Here is a 24,897-nt window from a genome sequence, read left to right as displayed (position 1 = left end):
GTAGTAATTTAAGTGTGCAGTTGGCTGTATGAGTATGAAATTCAAGAGAGAACTCAACATTGGACCAAATACGAATATGAGAGTGTTCAGGAAGTCTGGGAAGTAATCATGTCTCCACTGTGGGTCCAGATGTGTTCACCTTGAGAGTGTGTTCAAAGAAGAAACTAGAGGATTGTGGTATCCTGGAAGCCAAGTGAAGACAAGGTTTCAGGAAAGGAATGATCAACCTGTTAAATATTGCTGAGATGCTGTGTAAGAAGACTGAACATTTGCCATTTGGTGATGTGGAAGCTGTTGAGCTTCACTAAATTGTTTCTATGGAGTGGAGGAAGGCTTGTTTGAGCGGGCTCAAATGAAATTGGGAAGAGAGGAAAGAGAGTGTGAGTATAAATGGTTCCTTTTGGAAATTCAGTACAGGATAGCAAAGAATTACAGATCAAGGGGTATAAGGAGGGTCAATAAATTTTAAGAGAGGATCCATTATTCATCAGTTCCATTAAAGGCAAATGCAAAATTTTATTATTTGCTTGGTTTTCTGGTGGAAGTTCAATAGATTTCATCAGATTCTGTAAGGCGGAGAACCGGTGCTTTAGTGATTTGGCAGTTCAACAGCTCATTTTTCTGGAGGATACCCTTAAATTTTTTACTGATTTAAATTAGTATTCACCAGTATTAAATAGTATGTATAACATCGTACCCAAACAAGATGTCTTTCTGTATTTTTTTTCTTTCCATCTCTTAGTTCTGTTAAAATCATTTCAGTTCAAAATTTTCTCTATCAAATGCCTTTTCTACTTGAAGACTCCTAAAAAGTTACACTAATACTTGCAACCAAGTTATCAACAATTTACGTTTAACTAAGTTTTGCTACTTTTGTTTACTATTTAAACATTTTAAGTTTGTGTTTTTAGTCAAAGTAATACATGTTCTTGTTTTTTTTTTTGTACAGAGAACAACCTTATCTGCTACACCTCACCCCCTAATTCTGCTTCAGAGTTGTGTGCAATGTTTACTGATTTCTGCTATTTAATTTTTTTGGTGGATACCTCTGTCTTTCTAAGATGTTATCTCATTTTATCAACCTAAGACATTATCTGTTGACTTACTGTGGACGTTGATTTCCTTTACTATCCCCCGCGTGTATTTGTAATCTTATTATTAATTCCACTTCTACTCTTGATCACCTCTGCAACTCCAGCTCTAAACATTTTTTTTCTGTTTCTTTTTCTTGTCTCATTAATTTAAGGCAGTGCCTTTTGACTTTGCACATTGTAAGTTGTATGGAAATACTATTCCCATTCTCCCTGATTCTGTCTCCCAGCCTGTTTTATTTTGTCAAGGTTAATAATATTTACATTCTATGCTATAGTTACAATTAAATCTCCCATTATTTGTCTATTCTAAAAGTTGAAAACCAGTTAGCCAGTTTTGTTTGTGTTATAGCAATGCTGTGTTAATACTGGGCACTGAGCTGAGTAGTGTAGTCTTGTATTTCTTTCCCTACAGTTTCAGTGCTGCCCTGTGCTACTCAAAAAACATTTCTAGCATCAAATTCAAATAATAGCTGCTGATGATTATTAAGCACTCATTATGTGCCAGACATTGTCCTAAGAAGATTAAATATATTATTTCATTTGGATCTCTCCCAAAAGTACTATTCTTGTTCCTAGATTGCCAGAAAAAAAAATTGTCACAGAGATGTAAAGTGACATGCTCAACTGACAGTGGAGTCCTCAAGTTATAATGTGCTATTAATATTTTGTGCTGTCCCACCCGTAGGTATCCCTAGAGCAGCTAGCTGCCGTTTGACAGTTTCTGGAAAAGTCTTTATGTCCTTACTTGTGCTCCCTGATAACAACTCTCTATCTTCAGCCTGTGATTGTGGGATTTTAGGGTTATCTGAGGCGTAAGTATTTAGAAACTGGTGTAGACAAACCTTGGAGGAGGCTGAGTTGGGAAATTTTATGTGTTGGGGGAATTTTCATTCTTTGCTTTTTTCCCCTCCCCTCTTTCTTGTGGGAGCCTTAACTGGGATAGTAACAATTGCACCCGCCTCTCTACCCATTAGTTGCTCATCTTAGAAAACGTACAGTTAACATCATATTTAGTGGTGAAATACTTAACACTTTCCTTATATGGGAATGAGATGAGGATACCCACTGTCACCACTCTTACTATTCAGTCATTGCAATAAGGGAAGAAAAAGAAATAAACATGAAGGTGGGAAAGAAGTAAAATTGTCTGTGTTTGCGGATTACATGATTGTGTGCCTAGAAAATCCTATGGAATCCACAAAGCAGCTATCTGAACTGGTAAGCAAATTAAGTAAGGTTGCAGAATTCACAGTTGATATTTAAAATGATAATTTTGTTTTTACACAATAGCAGCAAAAAAAAAAAAAAGTTAAAAAAACCAACTCTATTTGCAGTAACTATAAACATTAAATGCTGAGGAATAAATTTAGCAAAAGCTTCACAAGCCCTCTTTACTAAAAAGATCATAATAATGCTGAGATAAAGAATGCCTAAGTAAATGAAGATAGATGCCCTATTTATATACTGGAGGACTCAGTTTTTTAGATGTTGGTTCTCCCCAAATTGATCTATATTTTCATTGCAGTCCTAATCAGAATTCAACTAGCTCTTACAGTAGAATTTAATAAGAATTAAAAAGCCCAGAAGAATTAGAGATTTCACAAAAGGAGATATACAAATGGCTAATAAGCACATGTAAAGAGGGTCAACGTCCATTACTTATCAAGAAATGCAAAGTAAAACCACAGTGAGATACCACCATACATATTAGGATAGGCAGGATTAAAAAGATGACAGTACCAAGGGTTAATGAGAATGTAGAGCATGGCTGTCCAACCTTTTGGCTTCCTTGGGCTGCATTGGAAGAATTGTCTTGGGCCACAGATAAAATACACTAACAACGATAGCTGACGAGCTACAAAGAGAAAAAAAAAAAAAAGTCCATGCATGATTTTCATGCTATCTACCACCACAGATGAAGCAAAACAGTCCTCACATTCAGAGAGATGGACAGAGCGTTCTCATTAATTGCCATACATTGGAATTGTCATACACTGCTGGTAGCAAGGTAAAATGATGCAGTCACTTTGGAAAACTATTCAGCAATTTCTAAAAAGTTAGACATGTGCCTATAATATGACTCAGCTCTTTTACTCCTAGTTGTTTACCCAAGAAAAATGAAACACGAAATATATGTCCATGCAAATGTTCATCAAAGCTTTATTACAATAATCCCAAATTGAGAACAATGCAAGGGTACGTCTTTATTACAGTAGTCCATCAGAGTCAAATGGATAAACAAATTGTGGCATATCCATGTAATGGAGTGTTATTCTGTAATATAAAGGAACATCTGAGGTATGCAACATGAGTGAACCTCAGAATCATTAAGTGAAAGAAACCCGAAGAGTACATAATGTGTGATTCCATTTATATAAAAAGAAAATGCTCATTAATCCGTAGTGACACTAAAGCAAATTATTGGTTACCTGGAATCTAGCACAGGGAAGGGCACATGTCAATGCCTTTGGTGGAAGGGGTGTGTGAAATTTTGAGGACTGATGGAAATTTCTTTGTCTTGGTTGGAGTGGTGGTGGTGGTTTTATGCACATATACAGTTGTTAAAAGTTATTGTATTGTATGCTTTAAATAGATATGGCTTATTCTATATTAAATCATACCCCAAAGTTGCTTAACAAATAGTGACTGACAAATGCATGACAGAAAATATGTATTCAGTGAATAAGCTTTATTGATGTGGACCAATTCTAGTTACTAGTTCACATTTTCATAACAGATAACAATCCTATTCAGAATCAAGTAGCAGCCAAATACGTTAAGCAAATAAAAGACTTCATTGTTTCTTAAATTCTTTGTAGTAAAAAGGTATAACATTGGAATCTGTTAGTCTTGTGTTGGTTCTGGAGCTTGGATTTCCTATGTTCCTTCTCATCTTTGTTCCTGTGTTTACTTCCAAGCTCTTCTAAACTTATGACCTGGAATTATCAAAGTTGAATTTGTTCATTTGGGAAGGAAAATACCGTTTATTTTTGATCTCTGAAGTAGTTTTTCAAACTTCTCTAACAGTTCAGGCTCTTCTCCTCTAAGCTTAACCTTAGTTTCATAATTTCAGATATGGATTTAGATCCAGCAACTGTAACAAAAGGTCCATGACTTAACTATATGGTTTTAAATATTAGGAAAGGTCAATGAAAAATATTGCCTGTATGGGACCTCACATGATGTTGTAATAATCATGAGCTGCAATAGTTGTAGTGATTGCCTCCCACCCCATTTTTTAAAAAGCAGTGGCATCTTTAGTTACGTAACAGTTCTAATGTAAATTGCCAGGTTATTTACTCGTCTAACAATGTCATCATTTTTGGTGTTGCTATAAGCTCCTCTGCTACTTACCTTAGTTAAAACTTTTTTTTGTTTCCCATTTTCATTCAGCCTTTTCAAAATATGTTTGTCAGTGTACCTTATCCAATAATACTTAAGGCTTTTCTTAAGGCTGAGAGAAATAACTTTAGAAAATGTGATTATCAAATCACAGATGTTTAAGCAGTTATGATATTTAAGCCTGTAAACGGTTAAAGAAAATAACAACTTGGTCACGGAGTTACTCTTCCGGGCTCTCCTGGCAGGTGAGTCGGGTCTTGGGACTTTGGGAAGAATGTTGTCTTAAATTACTGTCCTGAATTAAGTTTCCACAGACTTTCTGATGTTAGGTTTTTTTCAGAATTATAGAATGATGAAGAGCCATGTCTTTAGAAATAATTTTTCTTATGGAAATCTCCACCTTAAATTTAAAATCATTTTTAAAATAAAGACCCTTAAAGGAGAGTCAAAGGTGTAGACACAGAATACTGTTGGATCTTTGCCATCCACTTGAAACATTGAATAGAAGGTTCACGTAATTTCAGAAGAACACTCAAACTTTGGGTATCTTAGGTATATTGTAACAGAAACTGACTGGCTTAGGGGATTTTGAAGCTTGGGCTTAGGGAGCTAGGAAAGATGTCATAGTAAGAGGAATTTGCCTGTCTTCTGAGCCATTGAAGACCCTGCCCTGAAATTGAGTGAGGTGAAGATAATTGACAGGTTGATGAAGGTGACGTTAGGCAGAAACAGGAGGCAAAGGTGGAAATTCCCAATAGCCACTAGAAATGGGAGAAGGCAGGTTTTGAGGAATGGACTGGGCTGCAGGTCAGGGCACTGCTTTTATAAAAAGGCTGGAACTTGCCCATATGCACCGTTCCTGGTGTCCACTGGCCACCACTTGTGGCCGCCCCCCCCCCCCCCAACATACACTCCTTGACTAACAGAGAACTGTTTGTGAAATAATTGTTCTCATTAATTGAATATTATGGTTAAATGAAAACTGACCAGGAAAGTAGTTTTTGTTTGAAGATTTACTTCAAATAAATGCCTTTCCAGATATCCACACTCCTGTGTAAATTGATTATAATGATTATTATTGTCTTTTTTACCTAGAGGCGTCATGCTCATTTTGAACATATCTAGGCTATATTCTTGAAGGGATTCTTTTATTTGTGTTTTCATGGCACTCAGTGTATCATGTGGCACAGCTAACACTTGTAGGAAGAACATTTGTCATTGTTCAGTGAAGATAAAAAGTGTGGTAGCCTTGTTTTTAAAAGAAAAGTTTGCGGTGTTATTTATTGTACCCTTTTACATTGAGAATTAAAACACAACACAGTCCATTGACTTGAGGTAGATAGAATTCCAGCTCTTTTGCACACGTGGAACTTTATAGAAAGTTATCTTGTGACTTTCTCTTACATGAACTATTGTAGACCTGGTTTCATGATCAGGTGTTCACCTGAGGTTTTTAAAAGTTTTTTTTCCTTTAAATAAATTATCTTTAAAATTATATAATTTGATAAAGCCGTATCATCTTGTTTCCTGTATGATTTTGTAAGCAAAAATGTCAAGTAGTAACTATCAAAACTTAAATTATGTGCATTCAGCAGAGAGCAGAAGTTATTTCCAAATTGAGGTGTAGGAAGCTTTAAAATGCTTATTCATCGTTTATCAGCACTAGTGAATGAATTGGCAACTTCCAAAGGTCATCAAACTTTTATTTTGAATGATAACAATAGTATTATTTCTAAGAATATAGAAAAATGCAGGCATAACAGGAATCTAAATTTAGTATTAATAAGTTAATAGAATGTTAGATTCCGAAAGGCTGGAGTGTTTTACTTTTTAGATTTGAGAAATGTTAGAAGGTGCATGATGGATGTTAGAGGACATGAATGTGCCGTTCTTGTCTGATGTAGTTGTTACATAGTTAAGTTATTGGGTAAAAATGGATTGCTGACCACTTAGATGGTTTCCAGGGTTAGGAGAAATGATTTTCAGAACACTCTTCTGTAATGCCTCATGCTAGTGAAAGCAAAGGGCAAGGTGTTTTCATTACTGTAGGTCGTCTGTATTGGCCATGTTTATAGTTGCCAATCCTTGCACTTTTTTGGCCTGTTGTTGCAGGTATGTTTTTGACTGGAATTCCAGAGGGATGAGCTGGCCTCTTTTTTGCCCCTCAAGGCTCTGGAAAAGCTGTCCAAGAAATTTCCTCCGAATGCTTGGCTCAGTGGCATTGTTCCACGTATGTTGGAATAGGTGACTGGGCTGTGTTTGGAAGAAGATCTAGATTGAAGTCCCCAACCTCTGGGTTGCACAGCAGGAGGTGAGTGGCTGCCCAGTGAGCATTACTGCCTGAGCTCTGCCTCCTGTCAGATCAGCAGTAGCATTAAATTCTCATAGGAGTGTGAACTCTGTGGTGAACTGTGCATGCGAGGGATATAGGTTGCACAGTCTTTGTGAGACTCTAATGCCTGATGGTCTGAAACAGTTTCATCCTAAAACCATTGCACCACCCATCTGGGGAAAAATTGTCTTCCATGAAACCCATCGCTGGTGCCAAAAAGTTGGAGACTGCTGATCTAGATAATCTCTGTTTTGTTGCTGTATTAAAAATAAGAAATTATTCTTTCAGCAGCATGTACCTCTGTTGGACCAGGTCCAACAGGTATGCTTGGGTTATGGCAGAGAACAAATCAGACAAAGTTGTGACATTTAAACAGAGAACTAAAAGGTGAGGCGTTAGCTGGCTAAAGAGTAGAAGTCCAGATAGTGGGCACAGTGTGTGTGGAGGCCCTGAAATCAGTAGGAGCTTGGGGCCTATGGAGCAGGAAGGAAGAGACAGGCTAGAGAATAGCAAGAGAGGGGGGCAACGACTTGAGATAAGTCTGGATTAGTGGATGGAAAACCCAACTACATAAGACTTGAGGACATGTTAAGGATTTTGAAGTGATCATAAGCCATTTATTTGGAAGGTGACATAGAGTTTTTGTTATGAAAAGAATACATTGGAGGGGATCAAGAGGGGCTTTAGGGGTATAAGGCTTTTGTTAATATTATCACCCACTAATAGCAGCTAATATTATTTGTTACTGTAGACCAAGCACTGTGCTGTGAACTCTTTTCCCTCCTCATCTCATATAAACTTCAGAACATCTCAGTGAGGTGGTGTTTTCTCTACTTTGTAGATGAGGGAACCAAGACATTGAGGTTAAGCAACTTGGCCAAGGTCATATAGCTAGTAAGTGGCAGAGCTGGGATTTGAACCCAGACAGTGTAAGATTGTAAATTCTGAGACTCTAAATCCTGTGGTGTTTGCCACTGGGCCTCTATTTGTCAGTGCGTAGGTGATGGGCCATTAGTGGGTCTTGAAATTGAGTGGATCACAACTGCGATTTTAAAAAAATTTGAATGGAGTAGAAAGTATCAGACTACTTGCGTGTAAACTTTATTTTTATTTTATATAACTAAACTTGTGTATTTGTGAGCTTGTGAGCTGTTACAGAAGGTTAAACAGCATTTTTCCAGGCAGGAGCTGATGATGGCTTGGATTAGAATTGTGCTGATGCAGATGGAGAGAGGTGGACCTCAGTGTGAAGAGGCAGAGGCAGCAGGACTCAGGAAGAGATTGAATAGAGGTGCCCAGCTGAGGAAGGAATGAGGAATGAGTTCCAGATTTCTTGTGTGAACAGCATCAGTCATGATGCATGCTGTGCTCAATCCACTTTAAGGGAGACTGATCCTTCTTAGAGGGGTCCTCCTGGATGGCTGTTTTACTATCTGAATCTCTAGTTTCTCTCAGCTGCAGCTGGTAGGACTTGGGATTGGCATCTCGCCCAGGGGCGGCAAATGTGTAAGCTCGCTCTGAACCCACGAAATGATGTGTTACTGAAAACTGCCTAAACAGATGCTGAGCAAAGACTTCTCTGGAATTTGAGGTGAAGAGCCAGCTGGTGGCAGGATGAGAAGCAGTGGGCCACAGATGTTTGTAGTTAGGCTACTAGCAGCTCTAGGGTAAAGGTGTAGGAATTATTTGTGTGGAGTCACCTTGAGATCCAAAGAACCTTTAGATTTCAGTGTCTAAGGCCCGGAGTCGTTCTCTTTCTGAAGCACAGGTCCAGTTTTTTTTTTTCTTGCTGTCTGTGCAGTCCATTTCCTTATTCTCAAGCGTAACCTTTTAGTAATATCTGGGTCCCCACATTACTGCAGTGAATCTCCATACTGTGCGTTCAGTGAGTACTAACTGGAGACAGAATGATGGAGTAGTTAAAAATGTCTGGTGGCAATTCCCCTTCTTTGTCTTATTGGTCTTTTGATGTTGTCCAAGATACTTCTCACTAAGCCTTGGTTTCCACATCTGTAAAATTGGGATGATAGAGGAGCATCACAGGGCTGTTTTGAGGCATAAATGAGAGAAACTCCAGCTCTTAGCTCAGTGCCTGGTGAAGAATTAGAGCTTAATAATCTTGCCATTGATAGTTGACATCTTTAGGATAGTCTCTGGAGAGACTTAAACGCGTTCATCAGCAAACGCTATGGGAAGGAGCCAGCATAGAGGGAGAGGTTGCATGTATATGAGATAGGGTGTTAAGAGAAGGTATTGGATCCCAGAGAAGCAGGGATGGCATGGGATTAAGGGAATACGTTACAGATTGTTTTCAACAGAAGAGGGAACCTAGTGGAGGTAGTGGGAGGACTTTTTTTTCTGGGGTTGGGTCCCAGTTATGGTGATTTACTGGGACAGATGCTGATATCAGGAGGAGAAAAGTGGCAAGGTGGAAAGCTGTTACAGAGAACAGGAGACAGGGACATACCAAAAAAACTAGTAAACAGTACCGAGAGCCTAAGACTGCACATTGTAAATTTATAATGACAGCAGTCTGCGTGTTTCTACAGTGCTGTGTTCAAAAGAATGACGAGCTACAAAAGTAAGATTAGTATAGTTTTTAAGAGTGTGCATCCGAGATGCCAGGAAAGAATAAGGAGGCTGGGAGCTTGGGTACAGGGCCATAGTAGGGCAGGTGGTCAGCCATGGAGTCCGGCTTGGTTGGGAGGGCAGTGTCCTCTGAGTAGGGTATAGTCTTGAAGAAAGAAGAGGGCAGTGGTCTGTGTGTGGTGCCACCCACAAAAACTACTTTGATTGATGGTTTTCCCTATTATTCTTAACACTAATTCCTTGTTTTGATAACTGAAGTATTAAGACTAATTGCTAAAAATTAATTTATACTCTTTTATGGGCCAAAACTGGAGTTAGTTCTAGTGTTCAATTTTGAAGTTACCAGTGATTTCGTGTGGTATGCTGAATCAGTAAATAAGTTGTGATCCTTAACCTTGGGACTGAACTTCAGTAGTCCTTATTTCTCCTTTCATTTTTGTTTGGAGTGTGTAGCAAATCTGAAAGCAGTACCATTTACTCATTCACTGACCATTTGAGGGCCTCCCATGTTTCAGGCAGTAAGGTGTCAGGAGAACAGAAGTGAATGACGCAGGGATGATACCGTGAGGCATCACACGGATAAAGGCCAGTAAGCTCCTCACAGTATCATCCCTTCTGGCCTTAGGGTGCTGGAAGAAAATATTAGAACTTCTCTTTTAACCTCTTACTTTGAACTTCTGTGTTTCTCAGAACATATATATCAGAATAGTAGCACGTGTCTGAAAAATATAGATAAGCATACAGGTATTGGGGGTACTCTTGTTTTTACCAAAAGTGTGTATGTGATGAAAAAATATTTGGAGACTATTACATGTTAGTATATATTTTTAAAAATATAAAATTATAACTTTCTTATTTTTAGCATTTTGAGAAAACCTAGTTTTTGCATGTTTTTAATGAGGTAGTTTTACCTGCCTGTATTCGTAATGTGAAGTAAATCTTACTGTATAAAAAGACTTATTACCAAGATCTGGCCTGACACATTTCAGTCATTTTCTTCTTTGTGTTGGAGGATCTTTACGTTTTGTAGAACAGTGTCCTTTGTTATAAACCACTAAATTCACTCGCCGTCTATCAGATGTTGAGGAATGGGGCATGGAGAATGTGGAACAGCACATGCCTGTTTTACTATCAGTCTTATCCCAAAGTGTGACCTCTGGGGACCCTCCTTCTCACCTCTCTGGCTGTCTCTCCTCATCTCTCTGTCTCTCAACTGTCTCAAAACAATAGTATTGGGATGCCACCAGAAATTCCCTGCTCCCATCTGTTTGCTCATAGTAGGTGGTTTCTCAGTGTGTAATGTCTCACTTTCAGAGAGCCATGAAATCCTTGGTTCAAAAAATTCGTCCTTCCCTCTCCCCAAGAACCTTTTCCCTAAAATTAGGAAAACTGCTATCAAGAACCTATTTTAAATGAAGTATATGGAATAAATGCCTCTAGGTTGTTCCTCTGGAGGTTTTTTATTTTCATTTTTGTTTTAATGAGTATATATTGTAATCTATATTTGACACTGATTTTTTAACAAGATGTTATTTAAGTGAAGTCTTACATGTGTGTTTGCAGGTTGATGACATTTAGAAGCATGCTTTCCACTGAACTTCCCGACAACACCTGTTATGCAGAATGTCTCTGAGTGAGAACTCGGTTTTTGCCTATGAATCTTCTGTGCATAGCACCAATGTTTTGCTCAGCCTTAATGACCAGCGGAAGAAAGACGTGCTATGCGACATCACCATCTTTGTGGAGGGTCAGCGGTTCCGCGCTCACCGGTCCGTGCTGGCGGCATGCAGCAGTTACTTCCACTCGAGAATCGTAGGCCAGGCTGATGGAGAGCTGAACATTACTCTTCCAGAAGAGGTGAGAGATCCATGTTTCTGGCAATTTTAATTTACTTTTAAGTTTTTTATGGTTCATAATGTTAAAAGTAAAGCACAGTCTCCTTGTCAGGTGGCTGTGGAGCATTTCCAAAACTATGGAGTTTTTTTTTTTTTAATGTAAAATCATTAATTTTGAATGTTGGTTAACAGTATTGAGAAGTTGGATATAACATAACACCCACTGTTATGTTTTTTTTTGATGAAATGACCAAATCAGTACACACCCAGTGGATTATAGGCAGTTGGAAAAGTCATGGTTTTGAGAGTCCATGCTGTGTGACGTTGTCTTCTAGAGGCCCTTTCCAGTGATCAGCAACTGTAGCTAGGTGCGTTAGTCTGTTTTCACGGCGCTAGTAAAGACATACCTGAAAACTGGGTACTTTTTAAAGGAAAGAAGTTTAATTGACTCACAGTTGCACATGGCTGAGGAGGCCTCACAATCATGGTGGAAGACAAAGGAAAAGCAAAGGAACTTACATGGTGGTGGGCAAGAGAGAACTTGTGCAGCGAAGCTCCCGCTTATAAAACCATCACATCTCGTGAGACTTATTCACTATTACGAGAATAGCATGGGAAAGACCAGCCGCCGTGATTCAGTGAACTCCCATTGGGTCCCTCGCATGACATGGGAATTGTGGGTGCTACAATTCAAGGTTAAATTTGGGTGGGGACACAACCAAACCATATCACTATGTTTAGGGTTGTATAAAACGTCCGTTTTCCCAAGACTTCTCCTATTTTCAGGCATTCCATAAGTGTTCTGTCTCCCCTTCTTTCTTTCTTTACTTTGTCTTTATGTGTTGATTAGAAAAAATAAAGTGTTATGTCATTTTTATAGAGCCCTATTTTTACATATATCTTTTTCCCTGGTCTGTTGTGGAGCTCAGGCTAACAAATGTTTGGGTCCTTGTTAATGTCCTGCCTTTAAGAGGAACTCTTGTTTGGGTGGGGATGTGCTGGCTGTGCTGACTCTTAGCAGCATCCCTTGCTTTATTTAGTTAGTAACTGCTGTTAGCAGAGTATCAAAGCTGTGGCATTGGGACACAGATAGAAGTTAGGAGGAATATGGAGAAAGAATGTAGAAATTCTTTGTGTATGACAGGTCTGTGTGGGATGTTCCCAGTTAGATACAGTTGGATAAACTGTAAACTAAGTCTACAGTTTAGCTTGTTGCTGTCCATGCCTACTTCTATGAAACTGCAGCTACAGTTTTGGGAACAGATAGGTTGTCTGTCAATTTTGTGGCAGAGGTCAGAGTCAATGGTGCAATACCAAGAAAATGGTAAAAAAGGCCAACCTGTGAACTGGCCATTGTTTTAAAAAAAGACCAACACATTTTATAATGGAGATATATTAATTATGGTTCATATTTTCAAATTATTGAATGAGACTTTCCAAGTAAAGCAAAGTTTGATTCATGGATTTAGGAGGAAAGGTATGTGCATACATGCATGTGTGTATGCATTCATTCATTCTTTCTAATGTGTAAATCATAAGTTTTCAAATATTGGAAGTGTTTCATTATAGTCACAGTGTCAAAATACCTTATAACTCATTGTCCTAAAGACCTTTTTAGATTATTTTAACTAATTTAAAAATTTTAATTGAAATTTTTATTGAGTGTATTAGAGTTCTCCAGAGGGACAGAACTAATAGGATATATGTATATATGAAGGGGCGTTTATTAAGGGAAATTGGCTCACACGTTCACAAGGTGAAGTCACACGATAGGCCACCTGCAAGCTTAGGAGGAAGAAAGCCAGTAGTGGCCCAGTCCAAGTCCATTTTCCTCAGAAATAGGGAAGCCAACACTGTAGCCTTCAGTCTGTGGCCAAAGGCCCCAGAGCCTTTGGCAAACCACTGATGTAAGTCTAAGAGTCCAAAGACCAAAGAACCTGGCGTCTGATGTCAAGGGCAGGAAGCATCCAGCAGGGGAGAAAGGTGAAAGTCAGAAGGCTCAGCAGGTCACCTATCCCACCTTCTTCCTTCTGTTTTGTTCCAGCCTCGCTGGTAGCCGATTGGATGGTGCCCACCCATATTGAGGGTGGGTCATCTTTTCCCAGTCCACTGACTCAAATGTTAATTTTCCCTAGCAGCGCCCTCCCTGACACACCCAGAAACAAGACTTCACAGCCTTCAATCCAGTCAAGTTGACATTTAATATTAACTATCACATTGATGTTTTCATGTACAGATATAAGAAACAGTGCAGAGTTTCTTTTCACTTTGTCCAGTGTCCCCCATTGATAACATTTTTCAAAGTTGTAGTATAGTATTACAACCAGGATATTGATACAGTCCCCCATAGGGTTCAGATCGCCACAATTTTGCTTGTACTAATAATGTCTCTGTGTGTGTGTGCGCGCGTGTGTGCACGCGCTCGCACGCGCGTTAAGTTCTATATAATTTTATCCCCTGTGAAGGTTTGTGTATCCACCACCATAGTTAAGATGCTCAGCTGGGTGCAGTGGCTCACGCCTGTAATCCCAGCACTTTGGGAGGCCGAGGCAGGCAGATCACCTGAGGTCAGGAGTTTACCAGCCTGGCCAACATGGCGAAACGTCTCTACTAAAAATACAAAAATTAGTCAGGCGTGGTGGCAGGCACCTGTAATCCCAGCTACTCGTGAGCCAAGATTGCACCACTGTACTCTAGCCTGGGTGACAGAGTGAGATTCCGCCTCAAAAAAAAAAAAAAGAGACTGAACTTGCCAACACACAAAGATCCCTTATGTTGTCCTTTTATAACCACAGACATCTCCTGCCTACACTCCATGCCCTCATTCCCTTGCCCCCTTCCTCCATCCCTAATCCATGGCAACCACTTACCTTTCTTCCTTTTCTAAAGTTTTGTCATTCTGAAAATGTTATATAAATGAAATTATGCAGTATATTATCTCTTAGGATTGATGTTGTTTGACTTAGCTGAGATTATCCAGTTTGTGTGTATCAGAAATTTTTTCCTTTTTATTGCTGAGTAGTATTCCGTAGTATGGATATACCGTGTGTGTGTGTGTGTGTGTGTGTGTGTGTGTGTGTGTATAGCTTTTCACCTATTGAAGGAAATCAGACTAATTCCGGTTTTTGGCTATCACAAATAAGATTGCCGTAAACATTTGTGTACTGGTGTTTGTGTGAACATAAGTTTTCATTTCTTTGGGATAAAAGACCAGGAGTGCAGTTGCTGAGTCATATGGTAGTTGCATGTTTAGTTTTATAAGAAAGTTTATTTCAAATTGTCTGTACCATTTTACATTCCCACTAGCAATATGTGAGTGATTTAGTTTCTCTGCATTCTCATTAGCATTTGATGGTATCATTGCTTTTTATTTGAGTCTTTAAAAAGCCTAAACATGGTTTAGCATGTTTAGATTTTTAAGATCACAAATATTATCTTGACCACTCTTATAAGAACTCAGTGGTTTCAAATTAATTTTGTACTTTTAACCCAGGATAAGACTTTCTGTGTACTTCAGCTGGTTCCATTTGCCTCTCATTTTAAGAGGCAAGTTTAATGTAAATGTGCAGGTTTCTACTTAAAAGTTTTGTTACTTTGAGTCCATGAATTTTTGCTGAAACAGTACTGAGGCATGATTTCTATAACTTCTCCTAGATCACTTTAAAAAATCTGTATCTTTAAAACTTTTACTGTTAGGACAGTAAAGTTAATAGTTACCAGTTAGTATGCATTTACCATGGATCAGGACTTTGTAACTTCTTTACAGGTACTGTTGTCTATCCTTAAAAGTTCTGGTTTTGCAGCTGGTAGCAGTTGGAGTTGTTTGGAATACAGTGGCCATGTGGAGCTGGGCCAGCAGTAGACTCACTATGTATGTGTGGCAGGTCGTCTTCGTCCTGCTCTAATTCATAGATGATTTTTTTTCCCACTGTCATGGGAAACTTATAATGTCTTAATGTCTTTAACTTATGTGAGTAAACCATAATTCATGTGCAATTAAGAGTGGACTCTATAAAATAGTGTGTGGTCCGTGTGAAAAGCATGCTTTTCCAGGATCCTTTCCTTTTACATTTCTTAGAAGAATATTTTTTCTTTAAATTAAAGTACATATTTTATAATTATCACAAATAAGTTACACATTTATTTCTCTTCCACTTATCTCGTTTTTATGTACTAGACAGCTTTCAAATGATGTGTTTTTTATTTTGTGTATCAACAGGTGACAGTTAAAGGATTTGAACCTTTAATTCAGTTTGCCTACACTGCTAAACTGATTTTAAGTAAAGAGAATGTGGATGAAGTATGCAAATGTGTGGAGTTTTTAAGTGTACACAATATTGAGGAATCCTGCTTTCAGTTTCTGAAATTTAAGTTTTTGGACTCCACTGCAGACCAGCAAGAATGCCCAAGAAAAAAATGCTTTTCATCACACTGTCAGAAAACAGATCTTAAACTGTCAGTTTTGGACCAGAGGGATCTAGAAACAGATGAAGTGGAGGAATTTGTGGAAAATAAGAATGTTCAGACTCCTCAATGTAAACTCCGCAGGTATCAAGGAAATGCAAAAGCCTCGCCTCCTCTACAAGACAGTGCCAGTCAGACATATGAGTCCATGTGCTTAGAGAAGGATGCTGCTCTGGCCTTGCCTTCTTTATGCCCCAAATACAGAAAATTCCAAAAAGCATTTGGAACTGACAGAGTCCGTACTGGGGAATCTAGTGTCAAAGACATTCATGCTTCTGTTCAGCCAAATGAAACGTCAGAAAATGAATGCCTGGGAGGAGTCCCGGAGTGTAGAGATTTCCAGGTGATGTTAAAATGTGACGAAAGTAAATTAGCAATGGAACCCGAAGAAACGAAGAAAGAGCCTGCTTCTCAGTGTCCAACTGAAAAATCAGAAGTGACTCCTTTCCCCCACAATTCTTCCATAGACCCTCATGGACTTTATTCTCTGTCTCTTTTACACACATATGACCAATATGGTGACTTGAATTTTGCTGGTATGCAAAACACAACAGTGTTAACAGAAAAGCCTTTGTCAGGTACAGATGTTCAAGAAAAAACATTTGGCGAAAGTCAGGATTTACCTTTGAAATCCGACTTGGGCCCCAGGGAAGATAGTAGTGTTGCATCTAGTGATAGGAGTAGTGTGGAGCGCGAAGTGGCAGAACACCTAGCCAAAGGCTTCTGGAGTGACATTTGCAGCACCGACTCTCCTTGCCAAATGCAGTTATCACCTGCTGTGGCCAAAGATGGCTCAGAACAGATCTCACAGAAACGGTCTGAGTGTCCCTGGTTAGGTATCAGGATTAGCGAGAGCCCAGAACCAGGTCAAAGGACTTTTACGACGTTAAGTTCTGTCAACTGCCCTTTTATAAGTACTCTGAGTACCGAAGGCTGTTCAAGCAATTTGGAAATTGGAAACGATGATTATGTTTCAGAACCCCAGCAAGAACCTTGCCCATATGCTTGTGTCATTAGCTTGGGAGACGACTCAGAGACGGACACTGAAGGAGACAGTGAATCCTGTTCAGCCAGGGAACAAGAATGTGAGGTGAGCAGGAGTATGTTCTTAATTCATTGTTTTAATAACTATTAATTGGGATTTACTCTGGATCAGCTCCCTTTGCATCGTTAGGGATATGATCAGGTTCAGGGAATGGGGAGGAAACTCATATAAAGTTAATTTTAAGACTGTGTGATGGGGCTGGGCGCAGTGGCTCACAACTGTAATTCCAGCACTTTGGGAAGCCAAGGAGAGGGTGAATCACCTGAAATCAGAAGTTCGAGACCAGCCTGGCCAACATGGCGAAACCGCATCTCTACAAAAATTAGCTGGACGTGGCGGCGGGTGCCTGTGCCTGTAATCCCAGCTACTCAGGAGGCTGAGGCAGGAGAAGCACTTGAATGTGGGAGGCAGAGGTTGCAGTGAGCCAGGTTTTTGCCATTGCACTCCAGCCTAGGAGACAGAGCAAGACTCTGTCTCAAAAACAATTTTAAAAAGACTGTGATAAATACTAAAAGAGATAGATGAAGTTTGAAGAACTTCTGTGTTCATTTATTTCCAGTAGATATATTAACCATAAAGTAGGTTCACACATTGGCTGTGTTCACACGTCAGCCATTTAATTGTTTAAATCAAATGCCATGCCACAAGACGGAAAAGAATAATGATTCTGTGCTCATTACATGATAACTCCCGGAAAAATGCAGCATATATTCAGTCTTGCTCATTGCCGACAAGAACCTCTAGACCTGGGACATGTCCCTGAGCAATGGTTTAACAGTGATTAGTTGTAGGAATGTGGCTTCTTAGTGGAGTAAAGTTTATTGGATCTAGTTTTTCATGGCCATTGATTTTTAAATTTTTCTTTGGCCATTTCAACTATTGATGAATGTCTTAATTTAGCATGAATTATGTGTAGCTGGTATGATCAAAACAAGCTTGATTTGTGTATTCTGTACATAAAAGTTTGTATTTGTTAGCTCCCTTCAGTAAAATATTACTTATAAGTCCGATAATGATAAGGGCCTGTTCCTTCCAAAAATATATTATTTAAAATGTTTTTTCTTTTTTTTTGTTTTTATATTTTATATGATTTTGTTTGCCTTTCAATAGTTGACTTTTCTCGTTATAATCGCAATTTACATTCTTTTTAAAAATTATTTTTCTATTTTATCCATTGCATTTTTTTCCCCTTTCTTGGGCTTTATTTTTTTTTACTGTGGTAAGAGTACTTACCACAGAATCTACCCTTATAACAAATTTTTAAGTGCATGATGCAGTATTGTTAAGTATAAGCATGATATTCTACAGCAGATCTCTGTAACTTATTCTTTTGTAGCTGAAACTTAACCCATCCTATTGCAATTCCCCCTTTTTTCCCTCTCCCCAGACCCTGGCAACCACCATTCTACTCTCTGTTTCTATGAGTTTGACTGTTCTGTCTACTTTGTATGAGTGAAATAGTGTTGGATTTACTCTCCTATGTGTCTGGCTTATTTCACTTAGCATGATGCCTTCCAGGTTCTCCATATTTTAGCAAATGGCAGGATTTCCTTCTTTTTATCAGGCTGAATGGTATTCCTTTATGTATGTACACCACATTTTCTTTATCCATTCATCCATCCATGGACATTTAGGTTGTTTCCATATCGTGGCTATTGTGAATAATGCGGTAATGAATATGGATGGTAGTGCAGACTGGGCACAGTGGCTCATGACTGTAATCCCCTCACCTTGGGAGGGTGAGGTGGGTGGATTGCCTGAGCCCAGGAGTTTCAGATCAGCTTGGGCAACATGGTGAAACCCTGTCTCTACAAAAAATAACAAAAATCAGCCAGTCATGGTGGCATGTGCCTGTAGCCCCAGCTACTTAGGAAGCTGAGGTGAGAGGATCGCTTAAGCCCAGGAGGTTGAGGCTGCAGTGAGCTGTGATTGCACCACTGTACTCCTGCATGACAGAGATCCTGTCTCCAAAAAAAAGAATATGTGTAGATGAGTGCAGATATCCCTTTGAGATGCTGATTGCAATTCTTTTGGATAAATACCCGCGAGTAAGATTGCTGGGACATACAGTGCTATGATTTTTAATGGTTTGAGGAACCTCCATACCATTTTCCATGGCAGCTGCACTGTTTTCCCACAGGTGTACAACGATTCCAATTTCTCCGCATCCCATTCTTTGGCATTTTCTTTGGTTTCGTAGCTGTTAGATGACATGGCTTTTGAAAGAAGCTTTAAAAAAAAAAAAAATCTTGGCTTTGGAAGGAGATGGATTGGTGATTAAGAAGCAGTATGTATGTTTGGGTTATATATAGACTTTTATGACATTATAAATGTAGCATTTGGAATTACTACAAAAAGAATATTAAAAATAAAACATTTAAAAAATTTTTAAACATTTTATGTAACAAATATCTATAAGCTTAAAAGGTAAACTAAGTAGGTTGCCACACTGACCAGTGTTTCATTTACATTTTTGATAATATAATTAAACCCACACAATTTTGTTTTAGAAAATATTTTCTTTTTCCAAATTTAAGTATGTTGAAGTGACTTTAACATAGTCATAAGACTTTTCTAACTTTTTTTGTATTGGCAAGAGACATGTATGTTTTAGAGTGATTTATGTGAGGCTACCATTTTCTTGATAGAAAAATAAATTTTCTGAAATGCTGTAGAAATTAGTAGCATAATTATACTAACGTAAAACCAATGCTGCATAGTCATTTCATTCAAAAAATAAAATAGATTTTATTTTTGGGTTGAGTAAAAAGTCTGTATTAACATGCAAAAATAAAGTAAAATTTAAAAAAGTAAAAATAATGTTTATTTAGTAAAATGAAATTGTGTTTACATTTTACATATGTCAGTATGTGTGTTAATATGTTTGATTTGCTGAAAAAAAATCTGCTTAATGTATTTGTCTTTTGAAATAGACCATAAATATAAATTAGATTATCAGTGTTTATTATAATTGATTATATAGAAATTGGGAATAGCCTATGTTTTCTTTAATGTAAAGTAAGTTCTCTGAAAAACCTAGATGTATACCTTCATCTTCCTAGGTTTGAGTATAATTATAAAATACAGCAATAATTAGTAATATTTGTTTTATATTCTAGGTAAAACTGCCATTCAATGCACAACGGATAATTTCACTCTCTCGAAATGATTTTCAGTCCTTGTTGAAAATGCACAAGCTTACTCCAGAACAGCTGGATTGTATCCATGATATTCGAAGAAGAAGTAAAAACAGAATTGCTGCACAGCGCTGTCGCAAGAGAAAACTTGACTGTATACAGAATCTTGAATCAGAAATTGAGAAGCTGGTAAGTGTACAAGTTTCTTATTACTATTTAAATTCTGCCACTTTCTTTTTTGTCAAGGAAATACTTTTTAAATTTCTGGGTCAAATATAATGCTCATTAACATATTTTAATATGTATCAATTACCGTTTTATCATTTTTACCATGATATGCTACAATATGTGTTTTTTTTTTTTTTTTTTAAAAAGGTTTTCAAATTAAGAATGACTTTATTGTCTACCTAATCATTAGTGGTTGTGAATAAAGAAATTATAAAGCACTTTAATTTCTCTGTTTTGTGTCTATAGGAGCTAATATTACAGATGTTAATTTAAATGAACTGTGGACCTGAATAACTTGTTTTAGTTGATACCAAAACCAGACCAACCAGGATCTTTCATCTAAGGAAAAAATTCTGATAAGATATGAATTGAAAATATTAATATCTAATGAGATCCTAAGTGAGAACAGTGCTTTTTTTTGAATCTTCCTTTCTTTTTCTTTTTTGAAATGGAGTCACTCTGTCACCCAGGTTGGAGTGCAGTGGTATGATCTTGGCTCACTGCAAGCTTTGCCTCCTGGGTTCATGCCATTCTCCTGCCTCAGCCTCCCGAGTAGCTGGGACTACAGGCGCCCGCCACTGTGCCTGGCTAATTTTTAAAATTTTTTTTAATTTTTAGTAGAAATGGGGTTTCACCGTGTGAGCCAGGATGGTCTTGATCTCCTGACCTCATGATCTGCCCGCCTCGGCCTCACAAAGGGATTACAGGCGTGAGCCACCATGCCTGGCCTGAATCGTATTTTCTATTCTAGCGTCAAGACACAAATTAACTGAAAAATTGATTAGTTTACTCCTCTGTTTCATTTTTCTGTTGGTGGAAGGAAGCATTGTATGAAAGAGGACAACTGTGATAGTACAGGCCAGCTAAAGCTAAGATATGGTTAAAGATAGCAAGGAAACAGCCTAGAAGTAGTAAAAGCATTGCTTGAATATTCAATTTTGTGTCTTTGTTAATTGGTGAAAGTTTAAAGTTGGGATTGTGGCAAGTTTTCAAGCATGAACGTTCTAGCTATGAATGGCAATTAAACAGCAACAATTTAGGGAAAAAAAATTGTGCCTCCAAGAGAAGTTGAAAAATAAAAATTTATTATTTATATATTGTACATATACTTTATGTAAAAAGATAAAAAATCATAACTATATTAAAGAGATGAAGCATAACTAAATAAAAAATAAAGGAGGAAACCAGATGTTTTACAAATAGAGGCATGAGAGATGTTTAAAACAAACAAACAAACAACTGATATGATATTGCTGAATAGTTAAAATTGTTAAAACCAAGGAGGAAAAGTTTTGAATTCTATAGTACTTAGTACTTTTGGAGTGTATGTCAGTAATACCTTTAATAAACACTGGTGTTCTTTCTTACTCAGTTTTGAATTAAACCCTTACCTGCCTTTAGACGGAGTATAGCATTTTGAGCTTCAGTTATTATTCTGTGCTGCAATACAGAGATGCTGTTTACACTGTTAGGTTATGTGAAGCCAGTGGAATGAAATCTACATAAAATTGTACTACTGGAGTTCTTAGTTCTACTTCTTAGTTCTGCTTCTTGCTCTTTCCCGTCTGCCAGTTATAATTTATAGTAGTTCGTAGAGTTTATCCAGTTTTCTTACTCCTCTAAAAATAAAAATAAAAGCGAAACAAGACTGTTCTAGTTTATTTCGTAACTTTATTTTATAAATGGATACTAAGCAAATATGTTTGAGAGTAGCTATTATCCTTTAGAACAACTCTGTTTCTTGGCTCACAGGTGTTATTTTTTTGATACAAATCAGACATTGGTTTGCTAGATTATTGATATTTTTACTAAATTTCAGATAGCTAGGATGATGAAGCCTTGCTGTCTTTGGACTTTCTGCTCCCTCTGCCTTCTTAGGAGAGAGGTGGCAGATACAGTGGTTAAAATTGTGGGCTCTGAATCAGATGCTTAGTAACTTTGGGCAGATTAATTTCTCTGTGACTTTTTTTTTTTCATCTAAAAAATAGGATAATACTAGTTCCTACTTTATAGATTAGGTGCTTATTTTGGGGAATTAATTGAGTTAATACTAATCTGAAGAACTTAGAACAATTCCTGGCACATAGTAACTACTCAATAAATATTACATAGTATTATTGATTTTCCATTTTCTCCTTTTTAAAAAATTTTTTTTATTTGGTTTATCTACTTATTTATTTTTTGAGATGGAGTCTTGCTCTGTTGCCCAGGCTGGAGTACAGTGGCATGTTCTCGGCTCACTGCAACCTCCGCCTCCCGGGTTCAAGCAATTCGCCTGCCTCAGCCTCCTGAGTAGCTGGGATTACAGGCACCCGCCACCACGCCCGGCTAATTTTTTGTATTTTTGGTAGAGACGGGGTTTCACCGTGTTAGCCAGGATGGCCTCGATCTCCTGACCTTGTGATCCTCCCGCTTTAGCCTTCCAGAGTGCTGGGATTACAGACGTAAGCCACTGCGCCTGGGCTCTATTTTCCCTTTCTTAATTGACCTTCCTAATGTCTCTGCCTAAACTGTAAACTCTGTGTTTGTTGTATTGCTTTTGTCATCATAGTAAGGTTTCTTTCATATGGCCAGTGAATAACTGCTGGTTAATTTTCAATACAAAGTAACATTTGTTTCTCAGCAGTTTTTATGAAATCCAAAATCAGAGTGGTCAGTATCTTGTTTAACTGTTACATTAATTTGGACTCTTTGGCTTCAAGAAACAGACTCCTGAGTGAAGAATGAATGAATGAATGAATGAATGAATGAATGAATGAGTTTGTTGTAGGGAGATAGGTACCTCTCATTTAGAAGCCAGAGAATGGAGCCAGGCCTCATAAATAACAGGGAACAAAAGTGGAAGACTCCTGGGAACCCAGGGACTTCTCTCTGCACCTTCTTCGCTCTATACCCGAGAGTGGCTTTTTGTGCCACTAAGTGCACGTGGGAAGGGTGACTGTGGCACAGTGCCTGAATAATTTCACTGTCCAGGGACTAATCCAGTCAGAGACTACTGTTTTCGTCAGTTCTGAATTCCCAAGGAGAGCATCTTACTGGCCTAATTCACTCAGGTATCCTCCTCTGTGGCTAGAGAGCAAATAGAAGAGTCAAGACCTTCCTTTCTGGGCAGGCACAGCAGACATCTGATAGTGTCTCCTGCACCTAGAAAGGCGCCAGTCTGACTTCCAAAATAACCGCAGAGAAGTCATGTTGGAGTTTTTGTATCAGACTGACTCGTTTGTGTTTCATCTTCCTTGAACTCCCTACTCAGTCCTCCACACTACTCTCAGTTCTAGTGATTTCTGTAGGCAAACTCCAGTTGCAGCGTGAGGGGTACATTACAAATTTCTGTCCTGCGTAGGTGTCTTTCTCAGGTAAACATAAACAGAAGATGTGCTGCTTATTAGCTAATAAGAATAAGAGAGCTGGCTCATCTAGAAGTAAAAGAATTTGACGTTTAAGATATTTATTATGGTAAGAAGTTTACTTGGACCCTGGTTGTTGGGTGATGTTATGGATCTTGTCTTTTGTAAACAGAAAACTAGGAGAGTTACAGTCAGAAGTTTATACTTAGTAGCATGGAGAGTTGAGAATACAGAGGACGGAATGTGAACAGGTATTTGTGTATATTTTAATCTCATTGAGATGTTACTTTTTGAAAGTAACATGGCCAGTAGACAAGCAGTATTCTTCGTCTTTGTAGTCTAAAGATTATAACAAACCTATTTAAGGGAAATTGCTTGTTTAATAATTAAACAGCCATTTGCACATAGTGAATGACTAGTTGGCTTTAACATATAAATAGATTCACAGTATTTATTGCCCTGGTCTGAAAATATTCAGGCAGAGGGCCCTATATTCTAGTCAGTTTGGTCTTTGGCTTTTGGCTGTTTGTTTTCCTAGAGAGAAATCTTGGAACTTTTTGCAGTTTGTCCTGAGGGTAATAGCATAATAGACTCTGGATGGATCAGCATGTGATAAAAGGGGTTTGATTACAGTAGAATAATTATTCTAAAATGTTTGCAAAGTGGGTTAGTATTATAATCATGTATAAAGGAATAAAGGACACTTTTATAGTCTCTGTTGGGACAAAGGGAGATGTGAGTTAGCATTCATTAAATAATGTATTTCTCAACAAGAAGTTCTATCAGAGTCTAATAGAACCTTTGAAGAAAAGGTGCGTATTTATTTGGTGGAAAAATTGATGGTATTGACTTTAGGATTTATTTTGAATTTTATAGTATGTTAGAGGTTAAACACTAATTTTGCATTGCTTTTACAGTAAGGACTGAATGTACATAATGCATTAGCCAGTAACATGACTTTGTTTTTCTTTTTTTTTGAGGCGGAGTCTCGCTATTTTGCCCAGGCTGGAGTGCAGTGGCGCCATCTCAGCTCCCTGTAGGCTCCGCCTCCCGGGTTCCCGCCATTCTCCTGCCTCAGCCTCCCCAGTAACTGGTACTACAGGCGCCCGCCACCATGACTGGCCAATTTTTTGTATTTTTAGTAGAGATGGGGTTTCACCATGTTAGCCAGGGTGGTCTCAATCTCCTGACCTCATGATCCACCTGCCTCAGCCTCCTAAAGTGCTGGGATTACAGGCATGAGCCACCGCGCCCGGCCGACTTTTAAAACTAGTAATTACAGTCTTTGGATTCAACTTCTGTTCATGTGTTTGGCTTATGAAGCTCTTGTCTATGTAGTTTTCTTTACAAGGTTTGAGTTTATTCTTCTGGAAGATTAATTCAGAAGTTAGAAAATACACATATCTCTGATAACCATTTTAACCTCAGAGGTAACCCTGAAATGAAGGGAGCCTTGCTTTTTGTGGGAAAATATTTACCAAGAT

General features: G+C 38.2%; 1 protein-coding gene across 6 annotated transcripts in view; it reads left to right on the top strand.

Annotated features, from left to right (window-relative positions):
- BACH1 (BTB domain and CNC homolog 1) overlaps positions 1-24,897 on the top strand; it is a 152,389-nt gene that overhangs the window by 115,981 nt on the left and 11,511 nt on the right. For 5 of the 6 annotated variants that reach the window (XM_073009911.1, XM_007965551.3, XM_007965545.3 and 2 more), the window contains exons 2-4: positions 10,921-11,214; positions 15,412-16,746; positions 19,821-20,027. In XM_073009911.1, coding sequence (XP_072866012.1) covers positions 10,981-11,214; positions 15,412-16,746; positions 19,821-20,027 — 1,776 coding nt within the window. In that variant the 5' untranslated portion in view covers positions 10,921-10,980. Of the gene's footprint in view, positions 1-6,606; positions 6,748-10,920; positions 11,215-15,411; positions 16,747-19,820; positions 20,028-24,897 lie in introns of those variants that run through there. The other variant, XM_073009910.1, reaches the window with a different exon arrangement.

Source organism: Chlorocebus sabaeus, chromosome 2, assembly GCF_047675955.1.
Source record: "Chlorocebus sabaeus isolate Y175 chromosome 2, mChlSab1.0.hap1, whole genome shotgun sequence".
Classification (NCBI taxonomy): Eukaryota; Metazoa; Chordata; class Mammalia; order Primates; family Cercopithecidae; genus Chlorocebus; species Chlorocebus sabaeus.
This window is presented reverse-complemented; position numbering and strand designations above follow the sequence as displayed.